The sequence below is a fragment of the Chenopodium album genome, chromosome 14 (genome assembly GCF_948465745.1).
Source record: "Chenopodium album chromosome 14, dcCheAlbu1.1, whole genome shotgun sequence".
NCBI lineage: Eukaryota > Viridiplantae > Streptophyta > Magnoliopsida > Caryophyllales > Amaranthaceae > Chenopodium > Chenopodium album.
Window position 1 is genome coordinate 42,913,921 of NC_137847.1, and position 19,975 is coordinate 42,933,895.

The 19,975-nt window shown below is 34.8% G+C and overlaps 1 protein-coding gene across 1 annotated transcript; it reads right to left on the reverse strand.

Annotated features, from left to right (window-relative positions):
* Window positions 1-18,763: 18,763 nt before the first annotated feature.
* LOC145579268 (uncharacterized) lies at window positions 18,764-19,765 on the reverse strand. The gene has a single exon (XM_081636513.1). It carries the CDS (start codon window positions 19,694-19,696, stop codon window positions 18,824-18,826), a length of 873 nt encoding a protein of 290 aa, XP_081492639.1. The 5' UTR covers window positions 19,697-19,765; the 3' UTR covers window positions 18,764-18,823.
* Window positions 19,766-19,975: the final 210 nt, after the last annotated feature.

Here is a 19,975-nt window from a genome sequence, read left to right on the forward strand (position 1 = left end):
CCTGATATGGTGAACGACAGGACCTAACAACTCCACTGCCTCAATCGCCCCCCAAGTGAGGTCAAGAATCTGCTGAACGGGCTGATCGGTAAAACGCAAGCCGCTAATCATGCTGAAATCAAAAGGAGTCACCGTCATCTCTCCCTAAGCGAAGTGGAATGTTAGTAGTATCCCAAAAACACTCCAACAACGCTCGGACAACTATCGAACCACAACCTCGGGGGCAGCGAAATCCCACAACTACTGAATAAAAATTTCCTAAACCAGCAGACTCCCACAAGGCGTTGGTGATGGGATCCCCTGTGATGATCCCGTATAGCCGGGGAATCAAGTCTCCAGCTCCTGAACCATGATGGCCAAATACACCATCGACTACTCCGATTAGTGGACTGTGAGAAATATGGTTCTCACGATAGAAAACCAACTCGTCTAGTGTCCACGAGGGTGGAGTAGGGATGGAAGCGGATCTGGACCCGACCTTGATCCGTGGATCCAGATCCGTTTTCCACGGATATGGGTCTTTAAATTTTGGACCCGACGGATCCGAGTCCTGTTGAAAAAAACGGATCTGGATCCGGGTCCAACCCCCAGACCTGGACCCAGATCCGTTTACCCGTTTTATAATTTTCCTATTAAAAAAAACTAAAATTATTTGTTTCTTCATTAAACATGTTTATGATGTTAGTGATGAAGATTAGCTCTTTTAAAAGATTGATTTTTGATGCTCACATCGGATACATTATCGTTGTTTTTTTACTTGCTCATTTGTAACATCGTACTTTTTCATTGTTTATAATTTTTGTTTCAAAAGGCAAGTGTATAAGTTGGTTGCTTGTATTTTTAGATTAGTTGTATAACTTTAATTTAGGTTGAAATTAATAGACCTCCGATAGAAGATTTTTTACCCAAACACTACATTTATTGTAAAAAATTAGGCAAAACGTATTGGACCCGTTTTAGACCCGGACCCAGTGGACCCGTCGGATCTGGATCCGGGTCTTCATTTTTCAGACTCGGCAGATCCGGGTTGGATTTGGATCCGGGTCCATCCAGACCCGGTCTAGATCCGACACGTTGCCATCCCTAGGGTGAAGTCCACCTACCCCTGCTCGTAGAGGGGTGAGGCTCGGTCTCCAAGGCATCATCTATATCCTCAGGAACCGTGGGAGTGTCCTCTCTGAAAGCCTGACGCCGACCACGAGTAGAAATATCTCGATCTCGTTGTTTAGGCATACTATTATGTTCAAAAAAGATAAAAATCTAAATACTTAGCATCATTCCCCAAGTTATTTAGTTATTTATTCAAATAGCTACTTCAATTTGCATTTTCTGTTATACGCTAAATTTTTACCTTAAGGCTAAAAATTGGCAAAATAATAGAATCATTTCTAGTATTTTGTTTCTCCATGACAAACTAATACTACAGTTCTCCTAATCGCATGATACTACGTTCTCCATGACAATGTAGTACATATACAAAAATAGAGCATGTTTGAAATTGCACAAAAACAATAGATCGGCACATCATAGCATGTTTTACAAGATCTACAACAATTATATCATCATTTCAAGCGCAAGAAACAACAAGTAACAACAAAAACACCATTCATGCACAAAGTAGTACCAAAAATGGTGATTTGCTCATTTCCTCACCAAATCATGCAAACTTGATCTCAAATTGTTCACAAACCAACATTCATTCATATACAAGCTAATTCATGGCAAGAATTTCGACATAGAAGCTCAAAATCAATTTTAAGGGTTTCAAGCGAAAATGGCTCATTTACAGCAAAATTTGAGACAAAAGGCGAGGAAACTTACATAGATCCTTGTAGAGATTCGAAAATGAGGAAGTTTGCAAGAAATTTGAGCGAAAACGGTGAAGAAACGGGTGACTTAAGCTCGAAATACCGCAGCGGCAGTAGCAATACACTCGAGCAGCAGCAGCAAAAATGAAATGGAGAAGAAGAAGCGGCGATTTTTCGAATTTATAGGCAGCACAAAAGCACCGTGACATGCTACTCCATGCCGTGACACGGTAACACGTGTCGTATCATGGTGCAATCCCACACGACTCGTTCAAACAGCAGGTCAACAGGCGCAATATTCGAGCACGCGTGACCGTTTCAGCAGGAAAAGAAACGTCGCGTCACGCTAAATAATGTCGTATGACGGCAGAAAACGCTGTGTCACGGCACCCAGCCACGTGACATGGTATACGCGCATGGTCTGCATTCTCCTAGGCATCTGCCAGCGAATATTCTAGCAGCTTTTGACCAAATCAGTAGCAGAAAAAGAAGTACGTGTCACGAAATAGTTTGCCGCGTGACGATAGAACATCCCGCGTCACGGAAACCGCCTACGTGGCACGGTGCATGCATGTGACCTGCACACCGCAAGAATTTTTTAGAAAATACTCCTGGAATATTCCAGGAACCTTTGACTAGTTTGAATTATTTCCGCAAATTCGTGACAGTTATTTTTCCACCGAAAAACTCGCGGGAAATCCTAACTGAAATTTAAATGGTACAAAATTACCATTTTACCCTTACCAAGCATCAAAGGCATATTTCAAGTATCTTAGATGGTCAGATAGTCGACTTAAAGGTCTAATCATTCACGGCCCACGTTCGGGGACAAGCAAACCATTTACGGACGATTTTCGGGGACAAGAGAACCATCTATAGCCCACGTTCGAGGACAAGCGAACTATTTATAGCCCACGTTCGGGGACAAGCGAACCATTTACAGCCCATATTCGGGGACAATCAAACTATCATTATTTTCAGTGATCATCTCCCAGGCAAAGACGATTCACGGCGCAAGGTTCCCGATACACAGAGACTTGCAATCTCAGCATTAGACAAGTTTTTCCTCAAGCATGGAAAATTTTCGGTCGTTTCCACCTCTCAAGGCGAAGAAGTCAGCGATTATATCATCTGTCGACTTTCCTCAAGCATGGAAAGTATCACAACAAACATCATCCGGTGGGTTTCTTCAAGCAGAGAAAACTGCCAAATTTATTTGCCACCGATACACTGGTGTTATATATTATCAAACATATTCGTCACCGATACACTGGTGTCAGATAAGCATTTTATCTCTCTACTCTTTTATCTGTGGAACTAACGTTTTCTGCAGGTATTGGCGTATACAGGATGATTTAAGATCGTAGAACGTCTTAAATCATTCTCCGTCCCAATCGACTACTTTGAGTATCGCTTTTGAAACTGACGTTTCTACAAACTCAGTCAAAGTGGGGGCTTCTGTAGACACCTAAAAATGTCTCCTCGAAACCAAACCCGATGATGAACAACCTTTCACTGCCATTATTGGTCGGGTTGAGTATTTAATCCCGAGAGTACTTAAAGTCCATGTTTAATCAAACTTAGTTCACAAAATAGTCAATAGATCAGTCCTAATGTTTAGTCAAAGAATAGTCCAATTTGTATTTTGGCCCGAACCTTTTTAATCCATTTCATATTATTTATTAATTTAGCTCAATTAATGAATAATAAACCTAAATAGCCCGAAATTGTGAAACGACACTTAAAAATGCTGACCGTAATTAGGTTTGAAATGAATTTAGACGCAAAATTGGAAAAAATGTCCACCGTGTCACGGCATCACGTGCCGCGCCACGGTGGAATTTGCCACGTCGCGGCATATTATGTCGTGGTCACGGTACATATGTCGTGACACGGGATTTCCCCGTGTTTTCTCCGCGTCCCTTATTTCACGCGCTTTACCCAGCTGAGTCATTTTAGGGCAAGCAGTGTCCCGTGTCACGGTACTTTATACCGTGTCACGGCACATATTGCCGTGTCGCGGAAACCTTTGCCGTGTTACGGTACCCAAAATTAGGGTTTTTATCTTTTAAGGGTTCCGTGTGTTCCCTCTACTCATTTTCTCTATAAATACGACCCTTATTTCTGCAGTTCAGGGCATCAAATAATTCTCTGTTCTCTCTTCTATGCTCTAGCCTAAACACTAGCCTACCCTATTCTTCCAAAATACTTCCTTTAAGCACTCCAAGGAGTTTGTACTTTACCCGAGGTTCCATCTTGATCGATGGTGCAAGGGAGTAGAGAGAAAGTCCGATAAAAGAAGGGCAGGGAAATTTTTGTTGAAGAAAGAGGTCGCCACACAAACTATTGGGTGCAAACTGCCGCACCCAATAGTTTGTGTTTTTTTTTCAAAAGGTAAATTTGATTTTAATAATCCAACCTTTGAGTGATATTTTTTTTATTAATCCAACCTTTTGCTTATTTCACAATAATCCAAGCTTTGGGAGGTGTTCTATTCTATTAGGCCAAGCAGGTCACTTAACTTACAATAATAAGTCACCTGCCACGTGTCACATTTTCAATTGTCCAAAAAATATTTTTATTAAAAAAATAAATAATGTTTTTTTCCTTTTTATCCCTTTCCTCTTCATCTTCATCCTCCCTTCCACACCTCCATGAATGGCTCCAATTTCTAGCCAGACCTCCGCCCACCACACCTCCACCTTCGCCAGCAAGCCACCCCACCAACCACCACCCTAATCGAAACCCAGAAACACCAACCAAGCAACCAGCCAGCCACTACCCGAACCCAGAAACTTGACCCAAGAACCCAGAAACCCCAACCAACCAGCCCACCACCTAAGTCAAAACCTAGAAACACAAAACCCGAACCCAAAAACACGACACTCGGAAACTCGACCCATGAACCTAGAAACTCGACACACGAATCCAGAAACTCGAACGCGAACCCAGAAACTCAACCCACGGACCTAGAAACCCCAACCCAACATCAAAACTATCGCCAACCCCCACCCCACCATCGATTTTTTTCCAAATTCTCTCTCCCCATATCCTTCTTCTTTCTTTCTTTCTCTGTTTCAATTTCCCTCCATTTGCAAGAAATGTTTGATCTTCAAAATCCTAGAATTTACCCCCAATTTGATTAGGGTTTTGGAAGATCAAGAATGGAACTTCCTCAAGAACTCAATGATTTCAACAAAGATTCAATCATACTATGGGATTTGGAATTCTGAGTTTTGATTTGTACTCAATGGGTTTTGATTTAAAATTCTCGGTTTTGATTTGGACTTCGGGTTTTTGGAGGGCTAGCCAGAACGGCTGAAAGAGAGAGGGAGAGGGGAGGGAGTGGCCGAAAAAGGGAGGTCAGGGTGAAGGAGGAGGGAGTGGCCATCAAGTGGGTTGCCTGTATCAATGGGGAAGGAAGGCTGATATTCAATTATTATTTTTTAGTAAAAAAAAAATTGAAAATGAAAAAAAAATTACCTAAAGACCAGGTAGCAGGTCACCTTGGCCTAATAGAATAGAACACTCCTTAAAGCTTGGATTATTGTAGAATAATCGAAAGGTTGGATTAATAAAAAAAAATCGCTCAAAGTTCGGATTATTAGAATCAAATTTACCTTTTCAAAATAGCATGAATATCATATTTGTCACATCAATGTGTTTTGTGTACGATTGAGCATATCGATGATCGCTTATAAAAAATAGAATAACTCATATAATATTGATTGAGTAACTCTTATAATACTGATTGTGTAATCTTTGTAACTCTGATAAAGTAACCCCTATAACACTATTGAAGTAACCCCATGATGGCATATAAAAAATTTGCTCCATAAGTATCAACAAGTGGAAACAACTTTTCTGGTTTCTTTTTTTGTTATAGTTTCAAAGAAAAAAGGTGTTATGCACCTGGGAATTGAGGGTGGAATTGGAAGTTTTAATCCCAACTAAAAAAAATAAGGGAATGAGATTAGGGATAAATTAGGTCACTTCCCACCAAAAATATGTATGAGATAATGAGGATAATAATACATTAAAAAAATGACATTTTACCATTAATAAAAAGAATAAAGAAGAAATGGAATAAAGGAGAAATGTTAATAAGATTAGTTTTGTTCCGTAAAAAGAAAAAAAAAAGATTAATTTTGTAATTTTGTTATTTATTTCCTACATATTCCCACCCATTCCCCAAACATTTTTTTTTTTTGGCAACAATTCCCAAACACGGTTTTGACTTACACACTTTTGTATATTCCCTAATCCCGCATTTTAATCCACAAAAACCTATTCTCATATTCTATGTAATACCCCTTATGATTGCTTTAAAATGATTTGATATAATATTTATATCTACAAAATGCATCTTCCTTTTAGGGAGCTCATATGTTAAGATACTCTATAATTAAGTGTGCTTGGCTGGGAGTAGTCTTGGGATGGGTGACCTCTTGGGAAATTTTCCCGGGGTACGCATGAGTGAGGACAAAATGCGCTGAAAGGACTTGTGTTGGTTTGTAAAGACAGTTGTTGGCCCTTGATGCGCATTTCGTGACACTAGGCCCCTCCCTAATTTGTTTGGGGTCGAGGTGTTACATTCCAAACACTAGATTTTAAGCTAATCCTCTTTAGATATATAGTTTTGTGTGATTGTGTCCCAATGGTATTAATATATTCCTAATACCATATTTTAAGCTAACTCCATTTTCTTGAGATCATTTAAGCAAATGTGTTACTCATAATTAACCACGTATATTATAATCATAGTTCATAACTAAGCGCAATATGTGACTCATATGATCTTAATAAGTTTTCACCATAACAACTCATGTGTCACTCATTAGTCATTAATTAGTCTTTGATTTTTTTATTATTTTTTTTTTTCAATTTTTATTATTTTTTTTGACATTTTTCTTTATATACTATGCGTTTTTCTTTAAATATTTTTTAGTATTTGATGGTATTTTTTTATGATATGACTTGTGTCTAATTTGGGGGTGAATGATGTTAGTCTGACTTGTTTTAGTAATAGATATAATCATCCCTTTGATCCTTTATATTCTTCGCGTTCCTCGACTAGAAATATGTAATCCCAGCAAAGTAAAAAACTCCCTTCAATTTTCCTATATATATATATGATGAATTTGGTTAAATTCATTATCTTTCTTTTCTTTCTTTTTTCTTTTCCTTTTTATTTTTTTAAGACAATTCTTTATTCAAATTTTCACTACTTGAATTTCTCCATGCATGATTTAAAATTTAAATCATCAATTCTCTTTTCTTAGACACCATATAAAATACCTTATTCTAAACAAATCATACGCAGTTTATAACCGTTAGCCCGGCCCATCCAAAATATATTCAAGTTTAGGCCGTAGATTCTTTTGTGCACCCTGGTCCATCCATCCTACTAAACACAGCCCTATACAAATAAAATGCAGCTCTACTCCTTCTTTACTTTTCCTTCTTTTTTTTTTTTGTTATTTTTTTTTATTTCCTTCTTTACATAATCTCTCTTTATTTTTTTTTATTTTTTTTATCTTACTTGTTTTTATTTCTTTCTTGATTTTAATTCATTCTTTTTTCTTAACATGCTTATTTTCTCTCTCCTCTGTTCTCTGATTTTTTTTCTTCCACTAACTTTCTGCATTTAACGTGATGAAAATTGTCGATATTCTTGAAGAGATCAATCCAGGTTAGTTATTATAAATTCATTGTGAACAATATTAATTTATTTTTTTATTTTGAGATGAATTTGTGGATGAAATCAGTGTTTTAATATCAATTGAATTAGTCGAAGCTAATCTGATCGATTTCAATTCATAATCCATTATGATCGATTAATTGATATTTTTTTATTGTTCTCATTAATTTGATTGATTAATTTAGTAAAAAAATCGAACATCGCAAATTTTGAAGATTTATTAAAAATATCTGAACAATCGCAATGTACCATGCCTATACTTTTGAACATTTAGTAAAAAAAAATCTGAACAATTGCAATTTTTGAATATTTAGTAAAAAAAAATCCGAATTGAACATCGAGAATTTGGAACATTTAGTAAAAATAACCAAACAATCGCAATGTACCACACCTATACTTTTGAACATTTAGTAAAAAAAAAGTGAACGATTACAAATTTTGAACATTTAGTAAAAAAATCGAACATTGAAAATTTTAAACATTTAGTAAAAATATTTGAACAATCGCGATGTACTACACCTATACTTTTAAACATTTAGTAAAAAAAAATCCATCATAAATTTTGAACATTTAGTAAAAATATCTGAACAATCGCAATGTACCACGCCTATACTTTTGAACATTTAGTAAAAAAATATGAACAATTGTAAAATTTGAATTTAGTAAAAAAAATTCGAACATCGCAAATTTTAAACATTTAGTAAAAATATCTAAACAATTGCAATGTACCACGCCTTGAAATCGATCGGATTAGCTTCAACAATTCATCTTCATCACTACTTGTAGAATAATTTGTCGAGTCTCTAAAAAAATGTGAAATATGTTTAGAAATTATACACAAATTACAAAAATGTAACTAATTTTAACAAATTATAATAATTGCGAAGCAAATCAAATAACGATTAATAGCAAATTCAAAGAAATCTACAAAAATTTGGGGCTGTTGAGAAATTTAATTTACCTTTCGGCACCTTTTTTTTCTTATTTTTCTTCCATGACGATTCATCAATTTGTAGAGGAGAGAGATAAGTAGTTCAGCAATTGAAAGAGGAAATGAAAGCAATAAATTTTTCTTTCAGTTTTTTTTTTTTTTTTTGTTTAAAAAGTATGTCTGTTGGAGCGAAATTACGAAATAGGCCGCGTGAAATGAGGTTTGTAGTGTATATGGGCCTGTTGTCCAGCTAATCTAGATGGAGCAGGATCTACAATAGACTTATTGAGTTTAGACAAATTTTATGGGCCCAAATTTTGGGCTTGGGCCAGGACAACGATTTAATAAAAAAAATTAGAGTTTAGGGCAACTTAAAAATTAATTTTTAGTTATAAAATATTAATGGTACAAAATCCTGCTATTATTGGTCTAAACTTGGCCGTGGCCTAAAGCTTTGGCCCAAATTAGGCCAACTTTTTTTGTTTTTATTTTAAAGAATGGGACTATTTAATGTATATTAGAATCTCTATAAATTTAACTACAGTAGTATTTATAATGCACAGGTGAATTTTTTTTACTAAAATGTTTATTATAACGAGTTGTTTAATTGTACACTGAGATTGCTCTTTTATTGGAATTAAGTCAAAATAGGTGTATGATTCAAAAATTATTATATATAGTAATAAAATAATAAAAGATTAGTAGTAAGAATAATAATGCGAACGATTTGCCAATATGGTGTTCAAAAATAAAGAAATTACTAGAATAGTGTTCACCTAAAAATATTTCTCAATTTAGTGTTCATGTAGGTTCGGAAATTACGAACCTAACTTTTTATCTAATAAAATCCTAATAAATATGAAGGAATTATGTCTTCGATAAGTGCAATTACTAGATATATCAAGGATCACTATTATGGAGATAATAAGTTCATTCTATAGGGTCGTCAATATCTGGTGCTAGATATGATAATTGATCTTTGGGCTAGTTAAATAGCCCAAAGCCTTATAGAATGGATCCTATGAAGTCACACAACAAGGGTATTGGGTTAAACAAGTAAGAGGCCCATTAATGGGCCTCATGAGATTATGACATACCATGTAGAGTGTTGGGCTAGAGTAGTGTGTTTAGGACAAGGGTTTTGGGCTTTTGACATGGACTCTTATTTAGAGATGTGATCTATAAATAAGATACATGCCTAGGGTTGCAGTAAGCAGTAACAATCAACATACAGTAGATTGTGAAAGAAGCAACCAAGTCCCAAAACCCTAAACACTCTCCTCACTCACGGCCCTCCCCTCTCCCTTCACGTCCGTACGTGCGGTGCCCCTCATGGTGGCTCGTGGTGTTCGTCGTGGTGGTTCATGGTTAGCTCGTGTCTCTCTTCTCCGTTGAAGGTTGATTGAAGCGTTCAATCACGACTAACTAGCATTAGTGGAGGTTTAACTTGTGCCCGTGGACCAGGTAGAGGAATCACGCTTGGGGTTCTTTATCTCCCTTTGTTCTTGTTCGATCGCACGTGGAATCACGCTTCAAAGGTAAGATTATGTGTTCTTTATGTGTTATGCAATGATCCTTGGTTTAGGTGCTTTATGAATATGATTCATGATTATTTCCGCTGCGTAGTACCTATAAACCCCTACAGTGGTATCAGTTAGCCTATTGCATCTACGCATATTGCCAATAATTCTTTGATAATCCACAATTTTAATTCAATTAGGAGGGAGAATAATTTAATTATGGGTCAATTATTATATTAAATGTGATTTAACTCTTGGAATTGATTAAATGTGATTTAATAATGCTCAAAATAGCCATGAAGAGATCCGTTTTTTTGCCCTATTATGCTCGAAATTTTGAAAACCCTAACCCTAGATTCGAAAATTTCGAAACCCTAAACCCTAAAATTTTGATTTTGTGTTTTGGTTTTGAATAATTTCGATTGTTTCATGCTTCATGATTTTAATCTATTTGTTTTAATGATAAATTATGAATTTTTCATGATCAATTTATTTAATTTAAGAGTTAAATTGAATTGGGGATTAAAATTCATGAAGAACCCTAATTTTGAAATTGAATATGATTTAATTTTGAAATTAAAAGGACCACATTAAGTTAATTTAATTTTAACAAAAATATTTTGTTTTAATTTAAATCATCAAAAAAAGGGGAATTTTATGCGCGGCAGCCGCGACTGGGTGGCGCAGCCACGGCGGCTGCCGCTGCTGGTGGTCCGGAGGGAGGCAGGGTGGGGCAGCGGCTCGGGTCGGGGAAGTGCAGCAACAGCAGCACCGTGCAGCAGTTGCGCGGCGCTACTGCTGCTGCTGTGTGCCGCTGGCAGCAGCGTACACCTTGCGGTGTACGGCCACCGTGGCCGGCTTCGGCTGGCCGCACCACGGTGGCTGGTGCACGGTTTTTCAAAAAAAAAAATCAGTTTTTGAAAATTTATTTCAAGATAATTATGAATTATTTTGGGATAAAATCAGTTTTATTTTGGATAAGTTAAAATATTTTGAAAATATGATCTTTTATTTTAAAAGATAAAATTGGTTTTATTTGGATAAGATCTTTTATTTTAGGATAAAATCAAATATTCAAAAGTTGTTATATTTGATATCATCCATATTTAAGTTGTTAAATTAGTAATTATCCATAATTAAAGTGGTTAATTTTGGATAAGATTTGTTAGGATATTCTGAGCATATTCCAAAAGGATAATAATTGATTTAAATAATGTGATTATCCCATAATTATTTTTGGATATAATTGATTTAAAATATTGTGATTGGCTAGTAATTAGGATAGAATTTCCTAACTTTGTTAGGATAATCTTTGAGGATAAATATGATTTATCTTTTAAGATTAAAATAAGATTTGATTCTATCTCATGACTTATTTAGAATATATGATATTTTATTGATGATCATGAATAATATATGATATTATCTAATTGCGGTAATTAAAATATGAGATATTTAGATGCCATGTTTCCTTAATTGTGAACATTCGATGTTGTAGTTTACGAAAGCATGATGAGTGATTTATTATGTGGCAATTTTATAATATATGATGTTGTTTATTGCTATATAATGACTAGTATGGCCCGGTAGATTGCTAAATACGATCTGCGCATCGTGATGTATTTTTGTAATCTTAGTACGGTCTACGTACCGATAAAGTATTTTGTAATTTTATTTTATTTTATTTAAGTAGTAAATAGAATAGAGTAGAATTACAGGTTGTAGTTAATCCAAGAAGCCCATGAAGTGAAGGCCCAAAGGAGCAAGGTGGATGCGATCCATGATGATTCAAGTGGGAGCATTTACTTTATTAGTTTTCTTAGGATTAGGGGTCATGCTATGTCTCATTTATGCATTCAGTATTTTATGCATGTTAGATTTTATTGATGTTTTGTGATGATGCGCTAGAGTTTACTATTTAATCACAGCATAATAAATCTAGATCCCAGTAATATTGAGGCAGCTTTTCCAATTAAAAATCCGACGAAACCTTCGATCGTTTATGATGGGTCGGCCTCAGCAGAGCGTCATAATATATCTTGGGGAAGTGGGGGTAGATCACGTTCTACACTTTTAATTGGTTATACTCAACAAGGTTACCTAAAGATCAGTTTAGAACCTTGAAGCTAAGGGTAATAATTAAACATGTGATGGTTAATTATTCAACCAAGAGTTACAAGAGTTGTAATCAGTAAAGAGTTTACTCACCTTGAAAATGTAATGGTTGATGGCAGGGCCTCAGTCCGGTCAATTATTGCACAAATAAAGGATCTTGGAATCACTTAATTCAAGTTGGGATCACTTAAATTGAATAGAGTGCTTTAAAGTTACCAATTTAATTCGCTTATGGTACTTTAATTTTTAATAAACATGATTGTATTTTGCGTTTACTGATGAGTAACATGTCGTTCTAATTTTATTGTTATATATAATATCTTCGATTAAAAATAAAGTTGAGAAACGTTCTCAAAAGGTTAAAAGATAATCCATAAACCTATATTCCAATTTTGCTAAGATTGTTCTAAAAGGTAAGTTTTAGAAATTCATGTCACATGTCTAAGGTTGGTTTTATTCAAAATGTTTGAGTAAAATGCCAACACATCTTCATTTTGAAAAATGTTTCAAGGGATATAATGAGATGAGAGGTACAAACCCTCTAAAAGACAAGTGTAAAAGTCCAATAAAATCTCTTATCTTCAATATGATTGAACATAAGAAAGTGATTGGAAATCTCTATGATCAAATGTTGATCAAATGACGCTATTTTCATCCATTTCATATAGAGTTTAATATTTGATTAAATTCAAATATAAAAAAAAAATGATTGAATAGACTTAGCAAAATCATAAAAAGTGCTTAAAGAAGTTAAGCAAAGTATCATTTTGAACCTAAGAGAAGTGTTCTAAGTGGCTCAAATGGGAAAGGTTTAGGAATATATGAGGATTGCATTAAGATGTTATAGGCCAAGAAATGCAAACAAGTCGCTACTTCTCAAACCTAGAACTACTTACATGCTAAAAGTTGTTATGAACAACAAATGTTTCAAATTGAATGGACCAATTCCAATTAATTAGAAACTACCTCATATAGTTGGAAGGTAAAAGAATTGAAATGTTCCAATTTAAGAAGTATATTATAGAAATTGATTTGGCATATTGCTACTTCTTGGACATATGATGTCTTGTTTAGATCACTCATTGCATAGTGTAGTTGAACTAAAGGAAGAAATTAGCTAAAGGAGGAATAAATCTACAAGTTTAGAAGCAAATGTTGCTACTTCACAAGTAGAATTTACAAGTTTGGAAGCAAAAGTTGCAACTTTACAAATAGAACTTATATTTCACCTTACCTTGTTATTGGCTAGAATTAAATAAATGTTATTCATTCTTGCCATTATCAAAACACCATTCAATGTTAGTAATGACTAAGCATCGAAGATTCAAAACGTGGAATAAATGTTATTCTATGCTTCATTGAGTCATAATGTGTTTTGAATTGCTAAATAGGTTTAAAATTCTATATGATAGAAATAATTAAACCATTTCTATATATATAAATTGTCTCTAATAAGTCAATTAATTCAAATGAAAATGAAAATTGCATGCGGAAGATCCAAAGGGATGGACTTTCAATATCATTAGATTGTGAATCTATTGATATATGTAATTATCATTCTAATTTGAAAATTTGACAAAGTCACCATTTAGAGAAATGATGATGCGAACTCGAGGTCGAATACATATCGATGTAAGAAAGCCAAAGGTTCAAAGGCTAGAGACGGACAACGAAACTTCATTTGTGATACGATCACTACTTATGCTTAGTTGAAGCATGGAAGTGAAAATTTTGAAAAGTTCAAAATGTTCAGTATGAAGTTCAGTATCAACTTGACAAGATAATGATTACATTACAATATGATTGTAATTGTGAAAATTTAAGTCAAGACATGTACTTGGCAACACATTCAAAGTATTGCGATATGATCGTAATAATGAGAATTTAACCCAAGACATTGATAAACATCCAGAGTTGTGAAATCGTTTTACAACAAACTCCGAAAGAAAACCTTGTGAAGTGTTTATGAAGGGAGCTATCAACCTATATGATATATACTTTGATAATGGATGTAAATTACCTATCTTCCAACCATTGTTCAAGGGATATACTTTTAAGATAAGCTACAAAACTAAACAAAAATTACATAGGTCAAATCAGAATGTAGCAAAGGCTTCATATGTGATATGGATAAGAAAAGTTCTTATAAAGTCATTCTACAAAGCAAGGAATAAAAGTTGTATTAAATCGTTTGATTCACTTTCGTTTCCTATATAGAGCACGGGGTACTACTACACAAACCATACTTAGCACAAAATGTTTGTTGCTCAAGTAGGTGCCCTTATGGAAATTGTTCCAAAAGGTCAAGTGGGAGTAGTGTAAATCTCAAAAGAGTTCGAGAAAAGCAACAAACAAACATGGTTCACCCTATGCTAAATATGCCTCCTCAAAAGGCAAGTGGGAGTATAAGAATCTCGAAAAGTTCGAGAGCCTTGAAAGAGTTCAAGAAAAGTGATTTTGAAAATCTCGAAGAAATTTGAGAAGTTATCGAATAACAGCAACAATATGAGCATGATTCACCTCATGTTACAAATGACAACGCGTGGTCTCATTAAGTGTAATGGGATTAATAACCATGTGTCGAAGGTAGTACATTCCAAGTACAAATCCTCTATTGTCGTTTCTCATTGAAAACTAAACAAAGTTGTTGTATGAGTTTCAATTGTTGCATAAGAACCCACAATGATGACCAGCATATGTAAAACTTAGCCAAAGAAATATGATTTCATATTGACTAAGAGTTCTAAAATATTTATTTTGGAACATGATGATTATGCAAGTAATAAGGATGATTTGACAAATTATAACTCCAAGTGGTTTAAAACCAGGAAATCTTAAATAGATTGTAAGTCTGTAAGCAAGTGTATGACACTTGAATAATTTGCCTAAATTGGGTGAAACCCATTGTAAGCAAAGCAGACAAGAAAGAAAAATGTTTTCTAACTAAAGAAAAGACTTGTTAAAGGATTCAACTGATTCTTAGTATGACTATGATTACGATGAAACCTTTACATTAGTCACATTGCAAAGATCTATTAAAGATATTTTAGTGATTACTACCTTATGAGATTTGGTAGATGGATTTCAAAACGCTTTCTTGAAATTGTTCATGAAAGAAGATTTGTATATGATACAATCAAAAGTTTGGAGATCCAATAATCCTAGGGATGCATAAAAGATCCATAATGGATTGAAGTTAGCATCAGGGAGTTAATGTTCTGAATTTTATGAGTTAATCAAATCGTTTGATGTTCTCGTAAAATGAAGAAAAGGTCTTGTGTGTACAAGATGTTTAGTGGGAGCTATGAAGTCTTCTTGGTCTAGTACAGAGAGCAATTATTCATTGCTTGAAGAGTCAAGTGGTGGGTAATGCATTTTGTATGAAAAACTTTGAAGAGGATGATGAGTACATTTGGGATTCAAGATCTATAGAGATAGGTCTCGAAGGATGTTTGAGTTTTGGTTAAGAAGCTTATATTGATAAGATTCTTATAAGGTTCAACATTATATTGAAAAGAGTTTCAATCCCATGTGACATGGCACGTTGCTTAAATGATTCAATATCTTGAGAAAGGTTGATGAAATTAAGACTTTGAGTGATGATCCTTATGCAATTCGCAAAGGATGCATCATGCATACCATGGACTATACTCGTCTATTTGATTCACGTGTTCTTAGAACAAGTGATGGTAGATTTCAATCTAAATCCAATGTAACGTTGGAATACAAATTAGAAATTCCAAAGTTCCTTGCGAAAGGGCGAACGAAAATTCTTAGTGTATGGAGATGAAAATGATTATAAAATTTTGAAATTGCAAAATTCATGTTTATGAGAATGTCTCATGAACTCTACTTTCTAAACCTCTTCCATGAACAAGGTATGAGAGTCATACTAAGGTTCTTGGATTGAAGCAAGTTATGTAATTTTAGTTGTGTATGTTTTGAGAAAGCATATTACAAAAGTAAATACATTAGCTTGCAGAATTATGTTTATCAATTGAAACAAAGTTTCAATTTTATTTAATCGTGGTTTTAAGATTAAATAAAATGTCCAAAATAATTATGAATTGATGGGCTCTCTAGGTTGATGACCTTTTGAATGAAACCCCACAGGTGAACTAAATTCATATATTATTTAAATTCCTAGTTCGGAATCATTAAACTGGACATAAATGACTTCCAATAATGGACTAGCATGTTAAGATTGATTGGATAGCGCAGTTTCATGGGCTATAGGAGCGTAGTGATGCTCGGTCAATCACATGGATATGCATGAATGATGCATGATCGAACTATAGAGACCTACTTTGAAGTTCAAGTATAGAGCTTCCGGATATATTAGTGGATTCCTTTGACATGAGTGGAACACTGATTCCATTCAATGATTGATTTAACTATGGTACATTCAAACGTCTAGCCGTAACTGGAGATTATAAAGGATGTTTCCCGGTTACTTCATGAGTTGAGTGGGAGCTTTGGTTGCCACAAGATTGGATAAAGTCTACCTATTTAATTAGGAATGTGTCTTGGCCCCTTGAAGAGGGAGAATTCAGAAAATGCATGGCCGTGCTCAAATGGATTACATTGTAACCATTTGTTTTGTAATTCTAACTCAGATTTCAAGAAAGATTTGTAGATTAATATGATCACGACATGAGATGCAATCATATTATCAAATCGACACACATTGACTTAAGGAATTTGAATATTGTGCACTTGTCTCAGACAAGTGGGAGATTGAAGGAATTATGTCTTCGATAAGTGCAATTACTAGATATATCAAGGATCACTATTATGGAGATAATAAGTTCATTCTATAGGGTCGTCAATATCTGGTCCTAGATATGATAATTGATCTTTGGGTTAGTTAAATAGCCCAAAGCCTTATAGAATGGATCCTATGAAGTCACACAACAAGGGTATTGGATTAAACAAGTAAGAGGCCCATTAATGGGCCTCATGAGATTATGACATACCATGTAGAGTGTTGGGCTAGAGTAGTGTGTTTAGGACAAAGGTTTTGGGCTTTTGACATGGACTCTTATTTAGAGATGTGATCCATAAATAAGATCCATGCCTAGGGTTGCAATAAGCAGTAACAATCAACATACAGTAGATTGTGAAAGAAGCAACCAAGTCCCAAAACCCTAAACACTCTCCTCACTCACGGCCCTCCCCTCTCCCTTCACGTCCGTACGTGCGGTGCCCCTCATGGTGGCTCGTGGTGTTCGTCGTGGTGGTTCATGGTTAGCTCGTGTCTCTCTTCTCCGTTGAAGGTTGATTGAAGCGTTCAATCACGACTAACTAGCATTAGTGGAGGTTTAACTTGTGCCCGTGGACCAAGTAGAGGAATCACGTTTGGGGTTCTTTATCTCCCTTTGTTCTTGTTCGATCGCACGTGGAATCACGCTTCAAAGGTACGATTATGTGTTCTTTATGTGTTATGCAATGATCCTTGGTTTAGGTGCTTTATGAATATGATTCATGATTATTTCCGCTGCGTAGTACCTATAAACCCCTACAAAATATGTATACCATCAAATTATTATTATTATTTTTTTACACAAAGAGGGTTTTTTTCTATTACTTCCTCAAATCTTAATCAAGGAGAACATCAGAGATTACAGTATGTAAGATTTCTTCAAGCCAAACTTTCATTTATGCATATAAGATATATCTTTATCAAGTCAAACATCAAATTTTTTATCTTAAATAATGCTTACGATATCTTAATTTTATTTAGCGTTGAGCCTCATCATTAATGCTTTTGTATTTTATTAATAGTAAAAATAGATATATGCACTATGGAGTATGAATATGATGTAGTAATGTAAATGTTTAAAAATTTTCTATCATCTGCTGACTTGCGAGTAATCAATAAAGGAGCATAACTGCACAAAGCAGCTAGTTTAAGGATGTCCCTAGCAATGATATGACCAAAGGTAGACATTTCATGCTTCCCCTGCTTCAAATAAGTGAATTGATTACTGCACTCCATTTGTAGCATATTTGTTATGGATATAAATTGTCAAAAAAATATGTAACATGAAACATCAATGTTTGGAACAATGGTTAATTAAAACCCTTAGAGAATAGTATTAAGACTCCAATGATTTTTTTTATTTAGACTTTAAATACGAAGCGATAAAAATTAGGTTTAGAGTTTTCCAATCCTAAGTGAACACTACTTTGAGAAATATTTTACAGTGAACACTATTTTAGTAATTTCTTTATTTTTTAGCACCAATTTAGCAAATCGTTCGGAATATGTATCACACAAATATATGTGTAACGATTAAACAAATACTCCGTATGTTTTCCGATATTGATTATGAGTAACATCAAATGGAGAACTAAAAAGCTACAAACTTTTAAAACGATACTCATCTACCACTGAAGGTCTAAAACATGAGGGAAAGAGTTAATCTTGAATCTTGATCCTCACTCTGTCATAAAAAGAAATTCAAAGAAGAAAGGAAAAGTGAAAGAATATAAAGCTTCTAAAAATAATGGCTAAATATCATAAAAGCACATTCAAATAATAAAATGGTGGGAAATAACAATGCAAAAAGAGTTGAAAACTGTAATTTCATTTCTTGTCGAACTTCCTTACATCAAATTTCTCTTCATCTTTAACATTACTAATTGAACGAAATATGTTCAATGAAATTTAACCTAAAAATTCCCAAATCAAATCTGAAAAACAAAGCACCAAAAAAGAAGAAAAAAAAAAAAAAAAACAAAATTTTCAATCCAATAAATCTTGTTGAAGATTATCATGAGCAAACAACTTGACAGCATCCCTGATATCCTTAACACCATCACAAGCATCGAAAAACCGAATCAATTTACTAAGCTCATTATCCTGTAAATCATCAATAAAAGGCTTAATTTGAATTGCATTTTCCGGCTGAAAAGAAAATGAATTCGGATTATCATCAATAATTGCAACCTTCCATAAATCTCTCCCCATTTGAGCCAAATCTTTAACATATTTCCCATCCAATTCTCTGCAAGAATCGCGGTATAGCCGATGATTAATCACTCTGTTTTTATCCAAGTTGTCGAGCACGAGCGAGGCGTACTCCCTTAATCCTGCTGTAAAAATCACAATCTCAAACTTCTTGGATAAAAACTCAAGAAACTCATCAACCCCAGGTCGTTTAATGACATAGAAATCCATCGTTTCGCCTTCGATTTTCGGGCGAACCACGAAATCAAAGGGTTTAGACGGTAAATCAGCAGATGAATGGATTAGGGTTTCATCAAGATCAAGAAAAATGGTGGGTTTTTCAGGGTTTTCAGAAGGTGGAAGAGCAAAAAACAGAGGTTTAGCGATTTTGGTGTCTGGGGTTTTTTCAGGGAAAAGAAAATCAAAATCAGCGTTTTTCTTGAGCTTTTTGAACCCTTGTTTCTTAGGACTGCGTTTTGGGGTGGCGATTTTGACGAGCTTTGAGAAGATTTTTACGAGGCGGCGGCGGCAGCTAAAGAATGATTCATTAATTGTGGCGATTACGACGGAGGAAGAGGGGGATTTCACCGGAGTTTTTTTCCGGCGAGAGTTTCTCCGGCAATCTTTGATTGATTTTGTTGGGGTTTTTTTGACAATTCTTGACACCATTTTTGGAGAATTTGAGGCTCTTTTAGAGAGAGAATTATATGGGGTAGAGAGAGAAAGAGGGGTTTTGGGATTATGAGGAAGACAGAGAAGAAACCGGGTGTTTTTTAACGGTTAAAGAGGATTTTAAAATTTTGAGATTTGAATTTTTTGTTTGGTTCGGGTTGTAACGGCCATAAAAATGGTGGTTTGGGAACATGATTTTGGTTCGGGAGTTAAACGAACCTGTATTATATATTTATATGATATGGATAACTGCTGGATTTTGATTGCTAGAATGAT

Bases quoted from the DNA above. Each gene is read 5' to 3' on its own strand.
- LOC145579268 (XM_081636513.1), bottom strand. From the start codon at position 19,696: ATGGTGTCAAGAATTGTCAAAAAAACCCCAACAAAATCAATCAAAGAT.